This window comes from Garra rufa, chromosome 24, assembly GCF_049309525.1.
Source record: "Garra rufa chromosome 24, GarRuf1.0, whole genome shotgun sequence".
Lineage (NCBI taxonomy): Eukaryota > Metazoa > Chordata > Actinopteri > Cypriniformes > Cyprinidae > Garra > Garra rufa.
In genome coordinates, this window is record NC_133384.1 from 24,649,761 (window position 1) to 24,677,284 (window position 27,524).

The 27,524-nt window shown below is 35.8% G+C and overlaps 1 protein-coding gene across 3 annotated transcripts; it reads left to right on the forward strand.

Moving 5' to 3' along the window:
* Positions 1–258: 258 nt before the first annotated feature.
* On the forward strand, positions 259–27,493 carry map7d2b (MAP7 domain containing 2b). Of its 3 annotated transcripts, XM_073831212.1 has the most exons (17): positions 259–477; positions 2,905–2,973; positions 3,296–3,459; positions 12,125–12,227; positions 13,408–13,500; positions 16,376–16,471; positions 16,594–16,721; positions 17,670–17,791; positions 17,889–18,112; positions 18,537–18,669; positions 18,757–18,937; positions 20,409–20,513; positions 21,031–21,078; positions 21,171–21,249; positions 24,020–24,146; positions 24,277–24,530; positions 26,230–27,493. In XM_073831212.1, the coding sequence occupies exons 1-16, from the start codon at positions 450–452 to the stop codon at positions 24,521–24,523; spliced, it is 1,947 nt and encodes a 648-aa protein (XP_073687313.1). In that variant the 5' UTR covers positions 259–449; the 3' UTR covers positions 24,524–24,530; positions 26,230–27,493. The 3 variants fall into 3 exon arrangements, with proteins under 3 accessions (XP_073687313.1, XP_073687314.1, XP_073687315.1); XM_073831213.1 differs by lacking the exon at positions 16,376–16,471 and having other exon boundaries at positions 16,570–16,721; XM_073831214.1 differs by lacking the exon at positions 13,408–13,500.
* Positions 27,494–27,524: the final 31 nt, after the last annotated feature.

The window sequence follows — 27,524 nt, forward strand, 5'->3', positions numbered from 1 at the left end:
TACAATGGCCATTGTTAATTAGATAAACGACATCCTGTGTTTCCCTTTGTGATCACTATATATTTCTAGGCACGTTTAATTGAACGTCTCCAGGGGGGGGAAATTGTAAATTTCTGCCTTGTGCTCAGCTGCTGAGCTTTCCATATATAGCGCATTGTAAACTATGACGTAATGCCTTGCTCGTGGGTGCATTGCTTACGCGCGCGTGCACGCGGCAATTGATCGAGCGTGTTATAATTTATCAGAACCCCGCGCTCTCGTGGCTCTGCTTTCAGACTTCGCTAGTTATCTAGTCGGAGACCGTGATGGTATTGGGATGAAGCAAACCTGAGGTGAAACTGTAGTTTTCCGTCGCGTTTTTTTTTTAAATAGACATTGATAATAAATGTATTTGGACGGAATGTCATTCGGATATTGATCGTTGGAAAGCTCTCACAGATAAGCTGGAAATGGCCACCATCGTGGAAAACCTGACAGGTACATTATGTTATTTTATGTTATGTTTTCATTCCATGAAAATAAGCCTCACCCAGATTTGACAGTATTGAGGGACGGATAACCGGGAAAGTGAGCTGTTGTCATGGAAACAGGCTGCTGAGATGAGAGGAGGATGGGAAACCTAAATCTGACCTGTCCAGGTGAAGAGTGCGTAACCCTTACCAAAAGGAAATAGACGTTTTTGCAATGTACAGCATGCAAAAGTGCGCGTGCGAAAACATATATTTGCATTTATGTGACCCTGGACCGCAAAACCAGTACAGGTATATTTGTAGCAATAGCCAAAAATACATTGTATGGGTCAAAACTAAAAATGATCGATTTGTCTTTTATACCAAAAATCATGTTCCATTAAGATATTTTGTAGATTTCCTACCGTAAATGTAACTAAACTTATTTTTTTGATTAGTAATATGCGTTGCTAAGAACTTCATTTGAACAACTTTAAAGGATTTCAATTTATTTTTGTGTCTGTATATTTTTTAGTTATTTTTACTTAATCAAAATAACCCAACTGCAGTTTGATTGAGATTAATTGGAATTCACAATGAAAAAACATGATTTTTGAAAATTATTTCTTTGTTGTTTTTTTTCTTTTTCTGTTTTATTGTTCTGTTTTTTTTTTTTTTTGTTATTTTTACCTAATCAAAATAACCCAACTGCAGTTTGATTGCGACAATGAAAAAACATGATTTTTGACAATTGTTTGTTATTATTATTGTTTTTTTATTATTTTATGTTATGTTTTTATTGTGTTAGTTTATTGTGTTTTTTCTTCAATCAAATACTTTAATCAAAATAACCCAACTGCAGTTTGATTGATAATAATTGGAATGCACAATGAAGAAACATGATGTTTGACAATTATTTTTTTATTTTGTTTATTGTGTTGGTTAGCTGTATTTTTAAGTTATTTTTACTTAATCAAAATAACCCAACTGCAGTTTGACTGAGATTAATTGGAATGCACAATAAAAAAAACATGATTTTTTTAAATTATTTATTTGTTATTATTATTTTTATTTTATTTAAATTTTTTATGTAATTTTTTATTGTGTTTTATTGTGTTAGTTAGCTGTCTTTTTTAGTTATTTTTACTTAGTCAAAATAACCCAACTGCAGAGATTAATTGAAATGCACAAAGAAAAAACATGATTTTTGAAAATTATTTAATTGTTATTATTATTTTTATATTATATTATTATCGTTTTTATTGTGTTTTATTGTGTTAGTTAGCTGTCTTTTTTAGTTATTTTTACTTAGTCAAAATAACCCAACTGCAGTTTGATTGAGATTAATTGGAATGCACAATGAAATTTTTTTTTTTTTTTTTTTTGAAAATTATTGATTTGTTATTTTAATTTTTATAAAAACGTGTGATTTTATAATATAGGCAAGGAAGACCAGGGATAGTTGTCACACTGTTTATGCCAGTAAATATATATATATGAAGAGTAACAGATAACTTGTTTTTTTTATTTTCAAAAATCATGTTTTTTATTGTTATCATGTTTTTATTGTGTTAGCTACACACATATATATATATATATATATACGGGGGCTGTCACACTGTTTATGTCACTAAATTCTGCAGAGTTTGTTAAATTTCTGTTTATGCACATACCTTAAAATCTTAACTACAAAAAACACTATTGTACATTTCTACTGTTTATTAAAATGCCTTTATGACAACATGCCCTAATAGCATGGAGCAAATTAGTACCTGCTATTTTGCAGCCTATTATAGGCGTTTCAGTTAAATTTACACAGTAAAACGGCCATGAAGCATGTAAAACAATTCAAGAAACAGTAAAAATATTAAACTACTGTTTTAGGAGACAAATTTAAAAAATGTGTAGCATATTAAACAGTCCAGAAATTCTTATTTAAGACAATTTGCAAAAATATAGTTGAAACTAACATACAAAATCACAACAGTGGAAAACACATTTAATTGTACTCAAAATATTATAGTTATACAGATATACTGTCCTCATGACAACTAGCCCTGGTTTCTACTGCAGGCTATTAGCTATTTTTAGGTCAGAATAAATGTGTTTGATAATGATTTAACAATGCATACTGTATACTATATAAATGCCTTTTCCTTAAAAAAAAGTGCTTTGTCAAATGTGCTTTACATTTGAAGTCAACGGTAATCCGACAGACTGTGCCACAGGCTCTGCTGTGAAATGTGGAAAATCACTTTACGAAAAATCCTGTTTGTGTTCCCTTTGAGCATTTTGACTTTGCATATATTTGCATACCATTACACAATTAAAGCCAATGGTTTCCGCCCGCTTGTAACAGGGCTATAACCTGGACATTGAGGGACTAGAACATTTGGTTACTAAAGGTGTGCTCACGGTTTATTTGCATTTTAACATTTAGTTTTGTTTCTCAAAGATGGAGGCACAAAAAAAGACAGAATTCGACTGGCCAAAGAACGAAGAGAGGAAAAAGATAGGAGCCAAGGTAAGCTCCAAGTCTTTACTCAGTTATTACTGATAATATGTTCCTTTCAGAATTGTCTAAAACATTGCTTTAGTATCATCCTAAATGGATTTTGTGGCAGTCTTGTGGATAAATTAAAGCAGAGGGTTATTCCAGGGCAATAGACTACTGCTCCATTCATCACTAATTCCGATGGCTCTTGAGCATCGGAAGACTTCTGATAATACCACTAAGTGCTTAGCGCAAATGAATCAGTATTGTCAGCAGGTAGGGAGAGGCTTGGCCTTTCCTGTATCAGGGCAATCTATAGACTTACCCGTGTCCACCCCCACCGTGTGTCTAGCTGTGCGGGAGCGAGCTCTCTTGGAGAAGGAACAGCGTGCGCAGCAGCAGTATGAACGCTCAGTGGTGGAGCGAGGCAGGCGTCTGGAGGAGCAGCGGCAAAAGGAGATGCTCCGTCGATCCGCCGTGGAGGAGAAAAGAAGGCAGCGTGTGGAGGAGGAAAAGGTCAGGGGTTACAACCAGACTTTATTCTTTTTGGGGTATCTACCAGTAGGGCAGATATAAAGGATTTTTTCTATTATTTTGGATTTTATAGTTTGTAATATTATGATAAAATTGATAACACTTTACAATAAGGTGCATTATTTAATTACTTTAGTTAACATGAACTAAGAATGAACCATTTACTAATGCATTATTAAAATTAGAAGTTGCTTGTTAATTAGTTAATGCACTGTGAATTAACATGAACTAACAATGAACAACTGTATTTTTACTACCTAACATTAACAAATAACTAACATTAACAATGGTTAATAAATAGTGTAATAAATGTACTGTTTATTGTTTGTTCATGTTAGTTAATACATTAACTAATGTTAACAAGTTAACAGCTTATTGTAAAGTGTTACCATAAAATTATATTTTTATTATGCGTAGTTTCTTTCTGTTTATTTTTCAATCCAGTTTGTTTAATCTTTAAGGTGGTGTGTGTGATGTTTAGCTTTAAAAATATGTTAAAATACAGTTTTTGGAGTCAAATGCAGCAGATATGGAAACATATAAGTAATAATGTAAGTAATAAGTAATATGCACTACTACTCTTTTTTTTTTAAAGAAATTAATACACATATATACATATATTAACATATTTGTTAATGTATAATAACATGTTAGCACATTTATTCCAAGGTTGCATTGAACTCATCAGAAGTGACAGTAAAGACATTTGTCTTACAAATTTTACAATTTCTATTAATCGTTCATATTAGATGCCTGAATCACCGTTTGTACAAAAATTTTAAGCTGTTTTCAGCTTTGATAATAATAAGAAATGTGTCTTAAACAGCAAATCAGCATATTAGAGGATCATGTGACATTGAAGACTGGAGTAATGGCTGCTGAAAATTCAGCCTTGCCATCACGGGAATATATTAACATAGGAAAAATAATTTGAAACTAATAATATTTCACAATATTCCTGGTTTTACTGTATTTGCGATCGAATAAATGCCACCTTGTTGAGCAGAAGAGTTGTCTTTCAAAAAAAAAAAACATTTAATAATCTTGCCAATCTAAACTTTTGAACGGTATTGTATTTACAGTATATTGCTAATATTTCATTATATTATAGTCTGTATCTATGCTAAACTTTGACTCCTTGATCTTGAGACAACAACATCAACCAATGGTGCGAGTTTGGGGCGGGACTACTTTTCTTCCAAACAATGGAAGATTCACAAAGCATTTGGGAAATCTGATTGGATTATTTGCCTTTTTACTTATATCACAAAAATGACACACAACATCTTTAAGCCACAGCAAAACTGCAATTATTTATGTGTAGGAAGTCATTCCATTATTTTTCATATATGTCACCCTGGACCACAAAACCAGTCATAAGGGTACATTTTTTAGATGCAGCTATTTGAAAAAATAAATCAAAAGTCAAAATTCTGAGAAAATTGCAAGTTCTTAGCAATGCATATTACTAATTAAAAATTAAGTTTTGAAATATTTATGGTAGGAAATTTACAAAATATATTCATGGAACATGATCTATACTTAATATCCTAATGATTTTTGGTAATTGATAATGTTGACCCATACAATATATTTTTAGCTATTGCTACAAATATACCCATGCTACTTAAGACTGGTTTTGTGGTCCAGGCTCACATATTGATATAAAAGGTTGAAAAGTAACAGATTTGAGCTGAAAATATGCAAAAACACAACACAAAGCTGGCAGTAGCTATTTATATTATCTCAAATATAATCTCAATTTGTGATGGTGACATCACACATTGACATTTTTACTCTGGTTAGATTTTATAAAATGGAATAGGTTTTGTAACCTGTGCGTAGTTAATCTTTATTCACGTTGAATTTAATGTCTTAGACTTCCCACCTTGTGGCACTGAGCTTTGTCTTAGCAGGAGAGCGAAGTCTTTGTTTATATTGATTGAAAACTAGCCACCCCCAGACAGATGCTCCAATGATTGGTGACTCTCTCTGGACTGATCAAATGACCTCACTGTTCCCGATATTCATTCTGACGTGTACAAATCAAATTACTCTAAAAATGTGTGGTGTGTCATAGTAAGGGCGTGTTTGAAGAAGCTAGAAGGAAATGTACTGTACAATACGGTGTGCTTAAGATGCCTGCTAACTGTAGTTAGAGCCTGTAGTTAGGCAGAGTAGATCATTGTGTGCAGGGTGTGGTGCTGTTTCTGTGTTCTGGTATGGTAGTGCTGCCTCTATTATGTCTAGCCGTAGCTCGGACGATTCTGATCTTGGCAGGCGTTTGGATTGAAATTAATTCTGGCTCCTCTGCAGTGGTATCAAATCTGTAGCAGTAGCCTGGCCTCCTTACGTCCACCTGCAGAGAATATGCAGCATGAGCCACCTAGTTTTATGCACGCTCATAACCATTCATCACGTTATTTCTTCTTCATAAGATTAATCGAATGAAAAAATAATGAGATGTGAGAGGAGAAAGTAAGATGCAAGAGAGGGTTTGCATCATCCACCAAGAGTTTATTTTGTGATAATAACTGCATTCTTGGCTAAATTATGATGAGTAATCATTATATACTCACCTTTATTCACTGGCTGACTTCTGTGGAAAACAAAAGGTATATTTAAAAAAATAATAACCTGCCTTGTGATTTCCCTTATAATTAAAGTGAATAGGGACTGAATCTGTTAAAGGGTTAGTTCACCCAAAAATAAAAATTAGCCTATTATATACTCACCCTCCAGGCATCCTAGGTGCATATGACTTTGTTCTTTCAGACGAATCCAATCGGAGTTATATTAAAAATAACCCTGGCACTTTCAAACTTTAGAATGGCAATAGGTGGGTGTTTCTCTTAATCAGTCCAAAACAAGTCCAATAAATCACATCCATCCATAATAAAAGTGCCTTAGACGGCTCCGGGGGGTAATAAAGGCCTCTCCTGTAATGAATCAATGCATTTTTGTAAGAAAAATATCCATATTTAAAACATAATAATCACCTTAATCTAGCTTGCACCAACTGGTCATACACGAAAGCCTTTCCGGCCGGATGACGTATGACGAGAGAGGTAAACACAGCACGATGTACAAAATGAGGATTTGTAAAGAAAAATGTCGGAGGATTTCGATATAAGCCAAGAGGAAACTGATTTTCCTTTGCGAAAGTAAGGAGACTTTGCTTCCTTTGCTTCTGTAAACAAATGTTGGTTTGTTCGAGACTCATCGGCACATGCGCAACACCAACACCCTAGGTCCGAAAGGGCTTCCATGTCTGACCAGTTAGCATTTTATTTAAATATGGATATTCGATTTGATGCATCGATTCGCTACAGGAGGCCTTTATTCACCCTTCGGAGCCATGTGAGGCACTTTTTATTATTGATGGATGCACTTTATTGGACTTGTTTTGGACTGATGAAAAGAAACACCCGCCCATGCCATTTTACAACTTGGAAGTGCCAGGATAATTTTTTATTATATAACTCCATTTGGATACTACGGTGGCCGAGAGAGCTCAACGCGCTGCAAACTTAAGAAAACACATGCAAACAGAAAAAACAACAACAAATTAAGAAAACATCTTCATCAGTTTGACAACATAGGCGCTGCGAATCCTCGCAACGCAAACACAAACACGGAATCGCAATGCAAATTCTCACAACACAACCAAACTCAGAAACGCGCTGCAAACACAGGAACGCGCTACAAACTAACAAAAGCGCGCTGCAAATAGCACGGTCCACAATGGAAATGTTTCAGGGGGACCTCAAAAAGTGACGAACCCATCTGGGACCTGATTATTTGTTCAGTGGCTGTTGGTCAGAGCAGAGGTGTTGTCGGTGAACTATCACCTTTTAGTAATAGTATAGTGTCACTGAAAAGTGATAGTGATATAAATAATCAGGTCCCAGATGGGTTCGTCACTTTTTGAGGTCCCCCTGAAACATTTCCGTTGTGGACCGTGCTATTTGCAGCGCGTTTTTGTTAGTTTGTAGCCCGTTCCTGTGTTTGCAGCGCGTTTCTGAGTTTGGTTGTGTTGTGAGAATTTGCAGCGCGTTTCCGTATTTGTGTTTGCATTGCGAGGATTTGCAGCGCCTGTGTTGTCAAACTGATGAAGATGTTTTCTTAATTTGTTGTCGTTTTTTCTGTTTGCATGTGTTTTCTTAAGTTTGCAGCGCGTTGAGCTCTCTCGGCCACCGTAGGATACGTCTGAAAGAAGGAAGTCATACACACCTAGGATGCCTGGAGGGTGAGTAAATAATGGGCTAATTTTCATTTTTGGGTGAGCTATCCCTTTAAGCTACAAGATGACAAAGAAGCACTATAAATGTGTCTTTGTGAGAAACAATGGCTTTGAATTTCAATCGATTTATCACACAATGCTACCGTACGCCTTCAGAATACTTGGAATATCTCAGAAGTCATGTGAACTGCTTTTATAATACTTTCATGGTGGTTGTTTGTGATTTTAGACCTTGTTAGTCTTAGTCCCCATTCACTTTCATTATATGGAAAAGAGCAGCTAGAATGTTCTCTGAAAATCTGCCTTTTTAAATCCATGGACTGAATAACATCATGGGGTTTGGGATGACATGATTGTGAGTAAATGAGGACAGAATGTTGATTGTTGGGTGATCTCTAGTGAAAAAGAAGTACACTTATAAACAAAGCACTTATTACATAAATAAAAACATTATAATTAAGCACAAACTGAATGTAATGTTTTCAGTCACTTAATTACATAATTGCAATTAAATTAAAATGTATTGTATTTTAATTTGATGCGGAATGTAATTAGTTGAGTTAGCATTTTTTTCACTCCCTTACGTAGGACTTAAGTGCATCTTTATGTAATGTAATAATTACATTTATTGTCTTTGAAAGGTTAAATTGTACTGCTGAATATATTAACAAGCATTTATGGTAAACCAAATACTTTAATGTCCTTTCTATTGAAACTTGTATTGAATAAAACACAACAGTTTCAAATTATAATCAAATATTTTACACGTGCTATATTATTCAACATGTCAAAATAAGTATTTAAAAACATGACACGATTATTAATACTATGATTCAGTATGTATTATGAAGTCAAATCTTTTATTTGACATTATTACAAGTGCACGTGCATTTAATTTTGTTGGGAAACAGTCTCTGTAATTATCTGCAAGTGCAGTACAAAAATATATACTTTTAAGATTTGAAGTACACTACAAGTGCAATACAGTTAAAGGGCTAGTTCGCTCAAAAAATTTAATTCTGTCGTCATTTACTCATCCTCATGTAGTTCCAAACCTGTGTAAGAAGGTATTTCGAAGAATTTTGAAGAACCAAACAGTTGTTGGTCCCCACTGACTTTTACAGTATGGAAAGAAATACTATGAAAGTCAATGGGGAACGTCAGCTGTTTGATTATCAGTATTCTTCAAAATATCTTATTTTATGTTCCACATAAGAAAGAAACTAATACAGGTTTGGAACGACATGAGGGTGAGTAAATAATGACAAAATTTTCATTTTGGGGTAAACTGTCTCTTTAAGTGCTCTTCTTTTTCACAAGGAATCTCTTTGTAAATAGTTTTTTTTTTATCATAAACAAAGAAGGTACAAAGTGAAATAAGATAAACTAGAGCAGCTATGTAGAAAATCAGTGACCTTGGGCGGTCAGTTCCTGTGTATACTGCTAGTCAAAAGAGTTTTAATGTTTTTTAAAAAAGTCTCTTGAGCTCACCAAGCCTCCATTTATTTTACCAAAAGTACAGCAAAAAAAGTTCCAATTTTGAAATATTTTTACTATTTAAAATAACTGTTTTCGGTTTGAATATATTTTAAAATGTAATTTATTCCTGTGATCAAAGCTAAATTTTCAGCATCATTACTCCAGTCTTCAGTGTCACATGATCCTTCAGAAATCGTTCTAAAATGCTGATTTGCTGTTCAAGAAACATTTATTATTATTATCAATATTTGAAAGAGTTAGTACATTTTTTCAGGATTCGTTGATGAATAGAAAGCAGAATTTAAATAAAAAGCTTTTGTAACATTACACACTATACCATTCAAAAGCTTGGAGTCACTATAATTTTTTTAAATTATTATTTATTGGAAAGAAATTCTAGAAATTAATACTTTAATTTAGCAAGGATGCTCTAAATTGATCAAAAGTGATGATAAAGACATTTATAATGTTACAAAAAAAATCAATTTCAGATAAATGCTGTTCTTCTAGATTTTCTATTCATCAAAGATTCTACTCAGCTGTTTTCAACATAATGTTTTTTGAACAGCAAATCAGAATATTAGAATGATTACTGATGGATCATGTGACTGGAGTGATGATGCTAATAATTCAGGTTGGAAATCACAAGAATAAATTACATTTACAATCACATTTACATACACAATCTGTTTTTGGATCAAATAAATTCAAATTTTAAAAATCTTACTGTTCAAATACTTTTGACTGGTAGTGTACTTGTATAATGGTCAATATACAGTCATGGACAAAATTGTTGGCACCCTTGGTAAATATGGGCAAAGAAGGCTGTAAAAATAAATCTGCATTGTTTCTCCTGTTGATCTTTAGTCAAAAAAATCTGCAAAGTTCAAACATTTCATTAAAAATAAACAATTTTAAGTGGGGGGAATATAATATTATAAAATAAATTGTTTTCTCTAATACACCCTGGCCATAATTATTGGCACCCTTGTATTCAAAACTTTCTGCAACTTCCATTTGCATGAAAAACAGCTCTGATTTTTTTCCCCCTTCATGCCTGATGAGGTTTGAGAATATATGGAAAGTGATTTTAGACTATTCCTCCATACAGAATTTCTCCAGATACTTCAAATGTTGGTGCTCACTCTTCTTCAGTTTATCCCACTCATTTTCCATAGGATTCAGGTCAGGGAATTGGGATGGTTATGGCAGAATCTTGATTTTGTGTTCAGTGACCAGTTTTTGTGTTGATTTTGATGTTTGTTTTGAATCAATGTGGTGATGGAAGATCTAACCATGACCCATTATAATATTTCTAACTGAGCAAGTCAGTTTTACCTTTTTTTATCTGTTGGTATTTGATATAAAACATGATGGCCTGTATCTGAACAAGATGTCTAGGACCTTTGGTGTAAAATTAGGTCCACAAAAAAGAACATCTGGTGATATATTTAAATGTGGACATGGGGCACTTTTTTATCCCTGTGTGCACCAAACCTTTAATGTGTTCTAGCTCCAAAAAAGAAAATTCTCATTTCATATGGCAATAAAAGCCAGTCCTGGCTGAAGTTCCAATATGGTAAATTAATATGGTGCAGTTTGTTTTTGCATGAGAGCAGATGATTTGTTTCTTGAACAGTGTCTGAAATGACTTGTTGTGATGGAGGTGCAGTTTTCCTTTATTTTTAATATTTTTTTCTGACACTAAAATTCAACTGATTTCTGCAATTTTCCATCTGTGATCTTTGAAGAGTATTTGGCCACTTAAATTGTTCTCTTTGCTGCACATTAAGACAATATTGACACACATCATGTTTCAAGCAGATTTTTAACATCTCCAGTCCATTAAAACTTCTTAATTATTTCCCTAATGTTGGAAATGAGAATATTTAATGTTTTAAGTATTTTCTTAAAGCCACTTCGTATTGTGTAAATATCAACAATCTTTTGCTGTACATCAGAAATATATTCTTTGGTTTTACCCATTGTGATGAATGATTAGGTTGTTTGGGGCTTTGTGTTACTAACATTTATTCATCTGTGCACCAAGACATCATGTCTGGACAACATCATGTTTCCAGTCACCTTGGTGTGCTAAGAAATTGGAAATTTCAATGGAAATATATTTAGGAGATAATTTACTCATAAGAATTTCTAAGGGTGCCAATAATTGTGACCAGGGTGTATTTTTCATAAAGTTATATTCCACCTCACTTTAAATTGTTTAACTTTATTGAAATGTTTGAATTTTGCTGAATTTTTGACTAAAAGAGCTAAAGGAGAAACAATTCAGGTTTATTTTTACAGCCTTCTTTGCCCATATTTACCAAGGGTGCCAATAATTTTGTCCATGACTGTACAAAATTGTATATTTTACATGTGTAAAACATCAGTGCTTTCAATCAAAATGTTAAAATCAGAGGAAGAAACAAGGTTATACCGATTAGAGGAAATACAGAGAGTGGAGTGAGGTAGAAAGAGAGTGAAATTCAGGAAAACACATATAGGCTTCCTTATCGTCAATGATGCAACCTGTGTCATTATAATACTCACTCTGTGTGCGTGCTCACCGTTTATGTCAGCCGCTGAGGGGGGAGGGTGTGGGTGGAGTTATGGCCGTTCTCTCCTCCGTCTGGCTGTACGCTCTCTTAGACACACAGTCACCTGGGAGGAGAGAGAGAGATACAAAGAGAGAGTCACTGAGTGCAGGAGAGAGAGAGAGAGAGGCAGAAGCAGAAGCCAAGGCCCTCGTCATTTTGCTTGCACGCATTCGAGGAGGAAGAACAGGGAGAGAGGGAGAGCCAGAGACGGATAGGAGAGGTGGTCGCCATGGAGCAGCCAGCCTCATCCCCGTCCTCTCGCCGCCGTAGCGAGAGCTCAGTCAGAGAGTCACTTTTCTTTCCTGTTTTGGAACGCAACGAACAGGAGCGACTCGAGGCCCTGATGCGACGTTCCATGGACCGCAACCTGCAGGTGGACCAGAGGCCCAAGCGATGGACCTGGGGCGGACCTCCAGGAGTCTGCGATGGTGAGTGTGTGTGTGTGTGTGTGTGTGTGTGTGTGTGTGTGTGTGTGTGTTTATGCGAGGGCGTGGAGGGTCCCTTGTGTGAACTCCTCTTAGGGCCGTGGGGAGTGGGAATGGATGGAGAGATAGGAAAACAGGGTGTGGGAACTGCACTGCAGCCCTTTTGTTTTAAAACCGACTGGGATATTGACTGAAACAGCAGCTGTGGGATGAAAATGCAGCTGTTTTATGAGGAAGCTGCAGTGTCACAGACATCGAGCTGTTGCTGATCTCAAGGAGTCGCCCCAGTCGCATGAAAACACTCTGTCTCAAGGTTAGCGCTGTCAGATCACAGACTCGTAGGCATTGTAAATCATCCGTGCAATAGCTGCCTGGGGGCAAGGGGCAATTTGGGCTGTTTTAGCTTGAGAACAAACAACGTAAACTGTGCTGTCACTGTGACTGCACGGGGTATATTAGACTGCGCAGCCGAAGGCTTTTTGCTCTGTCACTGCCTTGTTCTGACTTTAAATAATGCCTTTTCCCCCCTGAACGTTTCAATTAGACAAGCCTACACTGGGAGTTTATTGTCAGAAAATGCTGTTTCTTTTACTTGCAGTTTCTTTGGTATGTTGAAACTCCTCAGTAGACCTGAGGCTCGGCTAAATCAAATCCACACCGGAAAATAATGCTGCTTTCAAGACAGATGTGAAAGCACCACCCTGAATCTGTGGTGCATTCATAACTACATCAATTATTTACACTGTCAAAGAGCAGAGCCTTAAGCCTGATTCGGAGTCAGTCTGATAATATATCTAGACAACATGCATGTGTAACGTCTGTTTTGCTTTGTGGCTTCGATTGAGAATGAGTTTATGCTCGCCCTTGGAAAGCATTAGGCTCTGTGATAACCTGATATCATCGCATCAGCTGCATGCTGTGCTCTGGGTTATTTCATCTTGCAGTGGTTCATATTACCATCCTGCTTTTATTAGCGAAATGACTTTCTTTATACATTGAAAAATGTCCTGTTGGAAATTATATGCAGCTTCCCGTCAGAGATGAAAACTGCTGACGGGTTATATCAGTATTTCACGGGGACACACTGTTATGATTTCTCATAATGTTCAATGTGATCTTGTGAAATACTCTTGTTGGGCTCACGCACCTGTACTTTCTCTGCTTTGCATCACCTGCCGCACAGGTGATCCTAAGATTGCCCCGCCCTCTCCTGCCGCTTCAGCCATCTTAGCCAATGACCCTGCTGCTCACCCTCCTGCCAGCAAATCCAGGAACGGTACTGACTTCCTGCCGCTTCATGTGTCATCCCTGTTCACGTCCCTAAAGATTCATTCACAGTGATTCTGATGTTGTTGTTGTTGTTGGTTGTGATGGTGCATGTGCACGAGATTTTACATAGGTGTTACGTATGTGGGTAAGTTATATGTGTGCTAAGATTAATACTACCTTTCAAAATTTTAAGGTTGGTAAGATTTTTTTAAAATGTTGCAACAAGGTAATTCCATTAAATATTATTACATTTTAAGATGGTTTTATATTTTAAAGGATTTGTTCACTTCATGTTCATGTCTTTCTTTCTTTAGTCAAAAAGAAATTAAGGTTTCTGAGAAAAAATGTTCCAGGATTTTTTTTTCATATAGTGGATTTAATAGGGATTAATGGGTTGAAAGTCTAAATTGCAGTTTCAAATCAACTTCAAAGGGTTCTACACGATCCCAGCTGAGGAATAAGGGTCTTATCTATCGAAACGAACCATTTATGGTTAAAAAGTGCGTATTTTGTGAGTTTTTTTTTTTTCTTTTTTAGAAAATGACCAATCATTTCGCTAGATAATACCATTATTCCTCAGCTGCGATCATGTAGAACCCTTTGAAGCTGCATTGAAACAGCATTTTGGACCTTTAACCCATTGATCTCCATTGAAGTCCACTATATAGAGAAAAATCCTGGGATATTTTCCTCAAAAACCTTAATTTCTTTTCGACTGAATAAAGAAAGACATGAACATCTTAGATGACATGGGGGTGAGTAAATCATCAGGAAATTTTATTTTGGGAGTGAACTAATCCTTTAAGCTAAATAATAAAATATAAATATTTTTACTGTAACTTTAGATCAATTGAATGTGTCCTTGCTGAATAAAAGTATTAATTTCTTACTGACTTCAAACTTTTGAACGGTAGTGTATATTGGCCTCATAGATGTTTTTGATGCTCTGTTGTCTGTTTTTGTGTTTATTTCAGTGGTGTGTTTTGTTATTAGTGGTGCTTGTTCATCAATTACATTTTTCACTTAAATCACTAAGTGAAATTACTTAAAGGGGTAGTTTACCCTCATGTCGATCCAAACCTGTAAGAACACAAATTAAGATATTTTTGATGAAATCCAAGAGCTTTCTGACCCTTCATAGACAGCAACACAACTACCATGTTCAAGACCCAGAAAGGTAGTAAAGACATCATTAAAATAGTCCATGTGACATCAGTGGTTCAAAAGTAATTTTATGAAGCTACGAGTATTTTTTCATATTCTTGTTTTCAGTCAGAAGAATACATGCATGTGTCATGGTACTCTCATGAATATGTGTCGAAGACTGACAGAAAAAGAGAAATTGTTAAATAAAGTTGTTTTTTTGTTTCATAAAAAGTGTTCTCATAGCTCTCTAAAATTACGGTTGAACCACTGATGTCACATGGACTATTTTAACAGTGGTCCTTACTACCTTTCTGGGCCTTGAACGTGTCAGTTGCGTGTTTATGCAGGGTCACAAAGTTCTCAAATTCCATCAAAATGTCTTAATTTGTGTTCTGAAGTTGAACGAAGGTCTCACGGGTTTGGAATGATATGAGGGTGAGTAATTAATGACAGAATTTTTTATTTTTGCGTGAACTATCCCTTTAAAAATGTTTGCCTGACAAATGATAACCAGGAAAAACGCTTTGACTCTGAATGAGGGACGTGAGTGTATCTAGGGACCAGAATAACATAGTGGGTCAGCATTTTAGATTCTGGCCAGTAAGAAACCACTAAAAACACCTTAGCAGTCTGCTGAAAACTACTCGAAATCCTTTAACAGCCACATAGCAATATGCAAATATAATTTCAAGCACTTTAGCCAACAAATAGCAATAGTATATATATTTGTGTATATATATATAATAGGCTTTCATATTGTTTTATATGATGTAATGTATATATTGTACAAAAGCCAAATCAAATTATGTAAATCTTATTTCAAAAATACTATAAAAAGCCATTTATATAGTGTTGTCCACAGCCCTAAACATATTTTAAAACCTCATTACCTCATGCATTCAAAACCTCTAAGAACATATTAGCAACCACATAGCAGCAACCTACCATACCATCAACAAAATGGTGGTGACTTTTACAAGGACAAGCACCATTCACATTTTCTTTACAAAATGTACATGTCTAGTTGTAATCATCATTATATTGTTTAAAGTGTATGTTTATAAGCAATCGTAGGCCATATTTATGTTGCAGTACTATTGTCGATTACAGTACTGTGTTACAACCTATTGTCAGGTTTTGCATGGCCAAGTACCTCCTTTCATTTTTGTGTTGGCATTTCTAGAAGTATTTTTTTTTTTTATTGTAAGGGTATTGTGAGTTGTTAACATTGTTAATAAGACTGTTTGGATTCAGACTTAATCACAGGTCCCATAACAGGACATAGAAATTCCATGCATTAGCTTTGGAGTCTGTCATATTGTTCCTCGCCCAGGATGCACAAGAAAGGATGTGCAATCCGGATCCGCCTACAGCTGCATTGCACCCCCTAAAGAGAGCACAGGGGGTCTCATCTGTCAGCCCATTTTAAATGCAGGCCAGCTTAGCAAACTCCCCTGCAAATCCATGAGCAACATCACACACGAGCTACACAAACTCCATCCAAAAAATCTACCTCATATGAAAATGAGCCTGCTGTTCATGCAAGTCTTTGATCAGTGTAAATATTCATACCCAAATGGCCACTAATTATTCATCAGAAAAAAAGCCTTTGGCATTTATCTTCAAAATTAACTTGTATCTGTAAGTCTCTGGGTGAATGAATATCATTACGATTGTGTCTGATCGCCTATGCCTGTGTTTTCTTTCTTCCTGGAACGTGATATGTTTTACTGCAGTCCAAGATTTTATGATTCCGCCCGAGTCTCCAGACTCTGTCCTGATCCGGCATCTTTCCTCCTCCTCCACTACTTTGCCCAATATGACAGAGAAAGGCAAGTGTTTTTGCATTAACCTTCAGTATTTAACTGATGTCAATTTCTGCCCCGCCCCTATTTGCTCCTTTGTCTTCCTGTGACCTCTGGCCCCTCAGTGTCTTGTCTTTGTTCCCGAATAGCCTCCTCCAGCCCTCACAGGTCTCCTTACAGGGCTTCGCCCACTAGAGCCGAGCGAAAGAAGGTTAGCACATCGTTCTACGGACAGCTGGATGACTCCAGAGCGGCCACAACTGCGAAAAGCCCTCAGGTCTGATCAACATGGATGTGATCAAGATTTTGTCAGATAGCTCAGATATTTATATTTGGTGCAAAGCACAATGGGAGACAGCCCACAGAGGAGCTGGTCTCCTAGCAACTGCATTGCACAGATCTGTGTCCAGTTTCAGTTGTGGATTTATAGACGTAGACTTTTGAACCAGGGTTTTGTGAATGTCTTGCAGAATCTGCAAAATGTTTATTATGTTACCAAAATAAGAGGCATTAAACTATAGTAGTACTGACCTGAATGTGATGTTTAACATAAAAGACATTTACATATAGTCCACAAGAGAAAATATTAGTTGAATTTATAAAAATGATTGTTTTTTTTAGTGATAGTTGTTTATGAGTCCCTTACAGTTAAACGGCCTGCTGTTCTTCAGAAAAATCCTTTAGGTCCCACAAATTCTTTTTTTGTTTTTCAGCAATTTTGTGTATTTGATCTCTTTCCAACAATGACTGTATGATTTTGAGATCCATCTTTTCACACTGAGGACAACTGAGGGACTCATATTCAACTGTTACAGAAGGTTCAAATGCTCAGTGATGCTCCAGAAGGGAAAGCGATGCATTAAGACCTGGGGGGGTGAAAACTTTTGAACAGACTGAACGTGTACATTTTTCATATTTTCCCTAAATACCAAATTTTTTTCATTTAGTACTGCCCTTCAGAAGCTACAGAAGATACTTACATGTTTCCCGGAAGAGCAAAATAAGTTAAATTTACCCTGATCTTCAAATTCAAAAAGTTTTCACCCCAATGTTTCACATTAATAAATGGCGCAGATTGTTGTTAGGAATTTATTCTTATTGTTAAGTGTTTATATTAAAGTTTTTTGGTTTGGCTGAGAGACTATTGTTTAGGTTTAGCTTTGTGGCTTTGTTGAACAGTGAATTTAACAAATACGTAATTCTGGTGTCTGTTTTGGGTGTTTAGACTGAGAAACCTGAAAAGAGCATTGCTCAAACCATAGCTGACTCATCTGTGAAGAAACTTGAGTCTCCAACAACACCCACCCGAAGTTCTTCTACCCGCAAGAACCCCAGCACACCAAAAAGGTTTTGTATTTTAGCAAATTATCTACTTATTGCCATTTATTTATTTAAAAACTATTTAAAAACTGAGTGTATCCTTGTTTTTTTCATTTGTAATTAGATCAAAATCCTGTAAGAGCCGCATCCAGTCTCCAGCCTCCCCAGGTCAATATCCACCTTCCCCGATGAGGCACAGAGCCACAACGCCAAGTTTAGAAAACAAGAAGCTGGAAGGAGAGGAGAAAGGGTCCATGGAGAGTAAAGGCTGCAGCACTCTAGAGAGAAAGACCTCCAGAACAGAGAAAATCACAAAATCTTCAAGCAAGGAATTTGGACATAATGCAGGTAAATGCAGCTCATTTAGTAAAAAAGATTTTTTTTATTTAAAAGTTTTAACTTCAACCCAGTATATTTATTATTATATATTTATTTATTTATTATCTATATTATATACATAATGTATGCTTGATGTATGTATGATTTTTATTACAGTTTTAGTAATTTTAGTACTTCAGCTTTCATTTCTCAAGGCAACATTTGTAATTTTCGTTCTCTTTTAAGTGTATGTTTTCTCATTTTTATTTTATTTTATTGCAGGTTTATTTCAATTATGCAATTTTAATACCTTTAGTTTTAATTTCAGTTAACAATATTCATTCTTTCATCTTTCTTTCATTTACCATGACTGACTGTCTTCTGATTTAAAAGCGTTGCCAGTGGGATCTCAGTCGCGTGATGTGGACTAAGTGCCTCCTGTCTTGTGTTTCAGAGTCTCCAGTAACTCCCACTGGGAAAGCAGGTACCACTGATGCCGAGGAGGCCTCCAGGCTGCTGACGGAGAGACGACGCTTGGCCAGAGTACAGAAAGAGCAGGAAGAAAAGCAACGGCTAGAAGAGGAAAGGTAGAGATATTGTGTGTCTCCAGGGTCTATGTGTCACATTTATGTGTTTGCAGCTGTATTATGTATCATCTTCTTCATGAATCTCAGGCTCAGGGCTGAGGAGCTCCAGAGGCAGCAAGAAGAGGAAAGACAGCGGCAGGAACAGGCAGCCCGGGAGGCAGAGGAGAAAAGACAGAGGCAGGAGGAGGAACGCTGCCAGAGAGAGCTGGAGGAAAGGCACCAAAAGGAACAACGCTGGAAGGAACTACAGGATGATCTGGAGAGACAGGTCAGAGGGATATTACATTACAATAGAAACAATTAATTATATTACTTGTTCAAACAGTGGGAACTAAAAGTCTGAGACTGGTAAAATTTTTGTAGTATTTCATTTAAAATATTACTGTATATAATACTACAATTGAGGACAAAAGTTTACACCCCCCTTTCAGAATCTGCAAAATGTTAATTATTTTACCAAAATAAGAGGGATAATACAAAATGCATGTTATTGTTTATTTAGTACTGACCTGAATAAGATATTTCACATAAAAAAATGTTTACATATAGTCCACAAGAGACAATAATAGTTATATTTATAAAAAATTTCCCCATTCAAAAGTTTACATCCCTTTGATTCTTAATACTGTGTTGTTACCTGAATGATCCACAGCTGTTTCTGTTTGTTTAGTGATAGTTGTTAATGAGCCCATTTTTTGTCCTGAACAGTTAAACTGCCCGCTGTTCACTAGAAAAATCCTTCAGGTCCCACAGATTCTTTGGTTTTCCAGCATTTTTGTCTATTTAACCCTTTCCAGCAATGACTGAATGATTTTGAGATCCATCTTTTCGCACTGAGGACAACTGAGGGACTGAATATGCAACTATTACAGAAGGATTAAATGCTCAATGATGCTTCAGAAGGAACAAACCCATGCAATAAAAGCAAATTTAATTTTTGATTTTTCATATTTTGAATTTGAAGATCAGGGTACATTTAACTTATATTGTCTTCTGGGAAACATGTATTTTCTGTAGCTTCTGAAGGGTAGTACTAAAGGAAAAAAATATGATATTTAGGCAAAAGAAGGAAAATGTACACATTCTCATTCTTTTCTAAATGCATTGTGTTTCTCTCTGAAGCATCAGTGAGTGTTTGAAACTTCTGTAATAGTTCAAAATCATACAGTCATTGTTGGAAAGAGTTCAAATGCACAAAAAAGCTGGAAAACCAAATAATTTATGGGACCTGAAGGATTTTTCTGAAGAACAGCAAGCAGTTTAACTGTTCAGGACAAACAAGGGACTCATGAACAACTGTCACTAAACAAAAAAAAACACAGCTGTGGATCATTTAGGTAAGAACACTGTATTAAGAATCAAGGGGGTGTAAACTTTTGAAAGGGGTCATTTGTATAAACTATTATTTTCTCTTTAATTAAATGTTTTTATTTATTAAAACGTATATTATATTATAACAAATTAAAAATAAAAATCATCTATTACATTAAGGTCTTAGACACTTGGACCTTACTGTTTAAACAAAAAAAATAATAATAATAAAAAAAATCTAAGCAATCATTACATAAATACAAAAAGGACAATGAAACTGTACAGAAGTTAAACTGACTCATCAGGACACATTCAGCATACTCATCCATCCAGACACGTGCAGCACCAATCTGTCTTCTGTAGCTGCGAATATCTGTAGGGATGAATGTGATATAGTTGGAGATGTGATGTGTCATGATGTTTGGCAGAGGGAGGAAGCAGTGCAGCGTGTTCATAGAGAGGCTGAACGGAAGAGACAGGAGCGAGAGCTTCTGAAAATTCAAGAGGAGCAGGAGAGACTTCAGAGGAAGAAGGTTCTTCTTTTCTGTCTGTTTACCTACAGAATCAAGCAATAAATGGGAATGTGTTAATATTGACACTAGTAAAAGGATTGTGCAATGTAAAGTGCATTATAAGGAGAAAAGTTTAGTGGTAAGTAATTATGAAGTGGTAATCTCTAAGGGCTACTTTTGTATGCACAGATTTCATTCTTAATTAAAACTTAATTCAAACTGCAACAGAGCAGATGAATACAGCTACATGTAGAGTCAACAAGAAATGGTGTTTGCAACCCACTTGAGTTTTGTAATTGACAGTTTTATGTCAAACGGGATATTTAAATGTATATAAATACAAACAAAGCATCACTTGATTTTATCCAGGAATTGATTGGGTATTCAAAAGTGTATTTTGCATACCATCTGGTTTGTAGGAGGGGTAGGAGAATAAATAAAATGAAAGCATAACGTCAGTTAAGACTTTCTTTGTCAGTTTAAATTAAAGTTTAGGATGTTTATGGATGTATGACGTTTGCATCTGTGATTTTGGCAGCGTATTGAGGAGATTATGAAAAGGACAAGAAAACCAGATGGAGAAAAGGTAAATGAATTTTCTGCAGGCCAATTACATCATCAGATGGCAAAGAATTACTGACTGTAGCGAATAATATTGCATGTCATGTGTTTGGATAGAAAGAAGATGCGCAGATGGAAGTCCCATCCCCCATATCTGTTTCCCAGTCCATCTCACCGTCTCCCTTGGAAACTGAAGGTATTGATATGGCCCGGATCACTATACAGTTTAACAGTGGGCACGTAGCAACACTTAAAGGAATAGTTCACCCAAAAAATTACTCACCCTTGTGTCATTCTAAACCCGTAAGACCTTCACTCATCTTTGGAACACAAATGAAGATATTTCATATAAGCTTTCTGACCCTGCACAGACAGTATTACAACTACCATGTTCAAAGCCGAGAAAGGTAGTAAGGACATCGTTAAAATAGTGAAATATGTGACATTAAATAAAATAAAATATGTGACATGTGGTTCAACTTACTTTATGAAGCTATGAGAATATTTCTTGTGCGCAAAGAAAACAAAAGTACTGACTTTATTCAACAATTTCTTCTCTTCTGTGTCAGTTTTTGATGCACGTTCACAAGAGTACCATGACATATGCCTGTGGTGCTGCTGACGCAGGAGCCGGCGTTCTGGTGTAGAACGTCCATCTCTCTTAGTTCATCGTCTGAATATTGTAGTTTAAATAAGTAAAGCTGGGCAAAAAATTGCAAGTCATCATCTCTATCGAAATCTCCAGACATGTTTACAAGGACTGTTTTATATAGACTGTTTTATATAGGAGTAGACATCACAGTTATGTCACTTGCAACTTGCAAAACTTAAAAAATGAATGTAAATGAAAATGAAACTTGAAAAATGTATTGTGCATTTGGATGTCAGAATCGGAATCACAATCAATTTTATAGAATACCATCATCAAAGACACCATTTGAAGATAGATGAAGACATTTAAACAGACAGACTATGGATGAAACCTGATATGATTACTCTACTTTTAAAGCATAAATTTGATTTAAACAATTTGTCTACAAAATATTCACATATGCAGTTAATATGGGGCGTATTATATGTGACCCTGGACCACAAAACCAGTCTTAAGTAGCATGGGTATATTTGTAGCAATATCCAAAAATACATTGTATGGGTCAAAATTATCGATTTTTCTTTTATGCCAAAAATCATTAGGACATTAAGTAAAGATGTTTCATGAAAATGTTTTGTAAATTTCCCACCGTAAATATATTAAAGCTTAATTTTGATTGGTAATATGCAAAAAAAATGACACTTATGACTGGTTTTGTGTTCCAGGGTCACATATTAGCACTGCAGTTACAGCATAAAATACTATTTACATTTACATTTACATTTATTCATTTGGCTGACGCTTTTATCCAAAGCGACTTACAATTGGGGAGAACAACAAGCGATTCATCCTAAGAGTCAGATCGAAACGGGAAGTGCTCGAAAATACCATATATCAGGCATTGTTAGATGAGTACATGCTAATTTTTTTTATTATTTTTTTTATTTAAACCTATAATATTTTACATTTACCTATTTTATCTCACAATTTTGACTTTTTTCTCGCAAATGCAAGTTTATATCTTATATTTCAGACTTTATAAGTTGATTTAACTCAACAATTGTGAGTTTGACAATTCTGAGGGGAAAAAAGCCAGAAGTGTGGGATATAAACTCCTACTTCTGTCAGGACCACTATCGTCAAAATGATAGACTTTAGCATACAATTTTGATTTGGCGGGGTAGTTCTGTTCTGGCACAACTCCCTGCCCATTCACGCGCATGTCGTGAATGAGCAGGGAGAGCAGCAATAATAATAATAACCCCCCAGGGTAAACAGAACAGAACAAGAAGATATCATCAATGTACTTAATGATATTTAAGTGTAACACATATAGTTTGAGATAAAAGGAGACTGATTCAGTGGAATCAGTAACCAGGTCCTGACTGTCGCAAAAGGAGGAGTTGGGGATGGAGGAGGGTGTTTGCTCCTGAGCAAGCGAAAAAGCTACTGAATAATACTAAATGCAGCCTTATATAAAAATGCTGTGATAGGATTAGCATTCCTATAGGTAGATGTGATCAGCTGAGAGTCAGCTGATGCGGGCTTGACTCACGTGACCTGCCAGAACTAACGCAAGAAGCTTAATTTCTGACCGGAGGGGAAAAGAGAGTATGACAAATTGATTTTTCTTAGCAGAATTGTGAGACATAATCTCGAAATTGCAAGAATGGAGTCAGAATTTTTAAATATTAACTCAAATTTACCTTTTTTATTCTTATATTCCATGGCTTCCATAGACTGCTTCAAAACTGTCAAACACTGAATTGGTTTATACAGCATTAGTCTTCAGCTTGTAAACAAAGCACAGCGCATCCGGCTTCTGCATCAGCAGCACCACATATGTGTCATGGTACTCTAATGAATGGTTGTCAAAGACAGAAGAAATTGTTGAATAAAGTCGCTTTTTTTTTTTTCTTTGCGCACAGAAGGTTTTCTCGTAGCTTCATAATATTGAGATTGAAGCACTGATGTCACATGGACTATTTTAACAATGTCCTTACTACCTTTCTGGGCCTCGAATGTTGTAGTTGCATTGCTGTCTATGCAGGGTTTCAGATTTTATCAAAAATATCTTAATTTGTGTTCCAAAGATGAACAAAGGTGTTAAGGGTTTGGAACAACATGAGGGTGAAGTATTTTCATTTTTGGCTGAACTATCCCTTTAACCCTTCTTTCACTCCGTGAATTCACTGGAACACACACACCCCTCCATCTATTTCTTGTTGCTGAGTGACTCAGCATGTGGAAATCTATTTAGTCTATAGAAAGAAGAAACGAAAGAGCGCCATCAAGTGGTGTGATTAAGAATTGAAAGTCATTTTTCATCTTTTCTACAAACTCAATGTTAATTTTCTTTTTCTTTGCACAACAGGTGACATAGCAATTATATGTCCACCAAAGCTAACATCTGAGTCTCCAATCATATGCCTTGAGCCACTGGAGACAAAGATCTGCGGGGTGGATGATCTCTCGGATGGGGTCCAGTCCATGGATGTCAGGTTAGCCTCCAACAAACTCATACAACGGTATTTAGTAAAAAAAAAAAAAAATAGGTCTGATTATAGCATGCTAATTACGTTGATAAAAAAACTGCTAGCCTGTAATAAACCAAAATACTTGTCATTGCAGCCCAGTGTCCAGAGACGAGCTCGTTCCAGAATATTTCCCCGTCAGCGAGATCTCACAGAACAGCATGACTTCTGTGGCTTTGGGCGATATCCACGTTCTGACGGGGCAGGTCTCGCATCCCAAAGTGTCTGCCGCTCCAGCTTTTGGTGACTGCAACAAGAACCTGATCCAGGATTGCAGTAGTGCTGCTATTGACTCATCACTTTTCCAGAGTCTCAGACCGACCTCAGACAAGCTTAACATCTAATGCAAAGGTGATTTCTACGTCAGAGGTTTTGGATCTTTTTATCACTCCATCAATCAGAAAATTTTGTCAACAGCCATCATTTTTTGCCATGTGTAGGTAAAAATATAAAACTGAACAGTTTTACAGTTGCTGAACAGTTGAAGTCTAAAGTTTACATACACCTTGCAGAATTTGCAAAATGATCATTATTTTACCAGAATAATAGGGATCATACAAAATGCATGCTTTTTTTAATTAGTACTGATCTGAATAAGATAGAAGATGTTTACATTTAGTACACAAGAGAAAATAATAGTTTAATTTATAAAAAAAAAAAATACTCTGTTTAAAAGTTTAAATAGTTTTTGTTTGTTTAGTGACAGTTGTTCATGAGTCCCTTGTTTGTCCTGAACAGTTAAACTGCCTACTGTTCTTCAGAAAAATCCTTCAGGGCACACAAATTCTTTGGTTTTTCAGCATTTTTATGTATTTGAATCCTTTCCAACAATGACTGTTTGATTTTGAGATCTGTCTTTTCACACCAAGGACAACTGAGGGACTCATATGCAACTATTGCAGAAGGTTCTAATGCTCACTGATGCTTCAGAAGGAAACAATGCATTAAGAGCTGGGGGTGTAAACTTTTGAACAGAATAAAGATGTGTACATTTTTCTTATTTTGCCTAAATATCATATTTGTTTCATTTAGTACTGCCCATCAGAAGCTACAGAAGATACTTACATGTTTCCCAGAAGACAAAATAAGTTAAATTTATCCTGATCTTCAAAATTCTAAAGTTTTCACTCCCCGGCTCTTAAAACATAGTTTTTTCTTCTGAAGCATTAGTGAGCGTTTGAACCTTCTGTAATAGTTGCATATGAGTCCCTCAGTTGTCCTCAGTGTGAAAAGATGGATCTCAAAACCATACAGTCATTGTTGGAAAGGGTTCAAATAAACAAAATGCTGAAAAACCAAAGAATTTGTGGGACCTGAAGGATTTTTCTGAAGAACAGCGGGCAGTTTAACTGTTCAGGACAAACAAGGGACTCACGAACAACTATCACTAAACAAAAAACACAGCTGTGGATCATTCAGGTAAGAACACAGTATTGAGAATAAAGGGGATGTAAACTTTTGAACAGGGTCATTTTTATACATTCAACTATTATTTTTCCTTGACTATATGTGAACTTATTTTATGTAAAATATCTTATTCAGGTCAGTACTAACTAAAAATAGCATGCATTTGGTATGATTCCTCTTATTTTGCTAAAATAATTAACATTTTGCAAATTCTGCTAGGTGCATATAAACTTTTGACATTAACTATATGTATTATCTACAGACACAAATAGATAAAGTGCAATAAAAAGCCAAATAGCGCAAAATCTCAAAACTGACCAAAAGTTTTTGCCTGTCGTGTCTTGCCTTAAAGGGGTAGTTCAGCCAAAAATGGAAGTCCTGTCATCATTTACTCACCCTCATGTCATTATAAACCTGTATGACTTTTGTATTCTTTTGTGGAACACAAAATGACATGTTCATGAGTCTGATTCATGAATTAATCATTCGGACTAGTTTTATGAACCTGAGTAACTGATTCATTCATGACTCAAAAGAACAACTCATTGTTCAAAGAAACGCAGGTCTGAACCAAAATGATTGTGAGCAAATGAGGACAGAATATTCATCTTTCATCTCATATGTGTTGTCTTTTCTGTTTTAGACACTATTAAAGCATGGGGCTGGACTGAACAGATGAATCTGAGTTGAGCTGAAAGATGAGACCAGCCCTTTGTGCCTCAGCATCTTCCTGAATACCCAACAGAAGAACAAGGACTGAATGTCAAACCATGTGTTAATAGCAAAGAAGGGACGACCTGACAGTTGATTCCCGTACACCTAAAATAAAGTTTTGCCTGATCCTCATAGATATTATATTTCACACCATTTCAGCTTGGTATCACCAGACGAAGCAACTGTATTAGCGCAGTCCTAGTGGTCTTCTTATTCTTGTTATCCACCTGTAGCATTGATGAGTGACACACCGTGACAATTGTAGCAGCTCCATTGTGTAATTTGTTTTATTTTGGGTTGCAAAAATGACCAGCAAACCGCGCAGTTATGTGCTGAGTCTGCTAATCGTGCTGTATTGTATGGCTGGGGTTTGCAAACAGTATATTGTGTAAATCCATGACTTCTCTGCGTTGTCTCTGCAATCCAAGCTTTGTAGTCTGAAAGTGGATATGAATAGATGTAAAGTGTGATATTATTCCACCATAACACTGGCATTAATGTATTATTAGTCAACAGCAGTTAGAGGGGATGTATACAGAAAAAAAGTGTACTTCTAATGTAATTTATTGTGTCAAAGTTTAAAAGGGAATTAAAAGTGCGCAACTTCATTGTGTCCAATAGCATAGTGCTTTTAATTCTTCATGGACTTTTTCTGTATTGTTTTGTTAAATCATTGCACACAGCTCTATGCAGATCAAGAAAACCAAGCAGCCATAAGAGCAACACAAGTCAAGGTAATTCAGCATCACTGTACAGTAGTGACTCAAAAGATCTGTACGTCCTGAGTATGTTGCTTAAATACTCTGTTTACCATCTTGTATACTCAGGGTGCTAGTGAGCTTTGCATGTGAGCTCGGTTCTTTTGATGTTTGGTTGTGATATCATGATGCTGTTGTGTAAAACTTAAGATGTGCTGGATTGCTTCAGGACCAATAAGAAACAAATTTCTTGAAAGGTGTAAGTTTCTATCTATCTATCTATCTATCTATCTATCTATCTATCTATCTATCTATCTATCTATCTATCTATCTATCACAAAACTTGGGATGTTCATTACGTTTTTGATTATACAGAGAGTAATGGATTAATACTGAAATTCAGCACTTCAAAATGACATTTGAGAAAAGGTGCATGAATCAGCTGCTTTGAAGTTGAAATATTTACATTACAATAAAACATGTATCACACCCTAATTTTTCCTTATTTACAGTTTATACAGTTTTA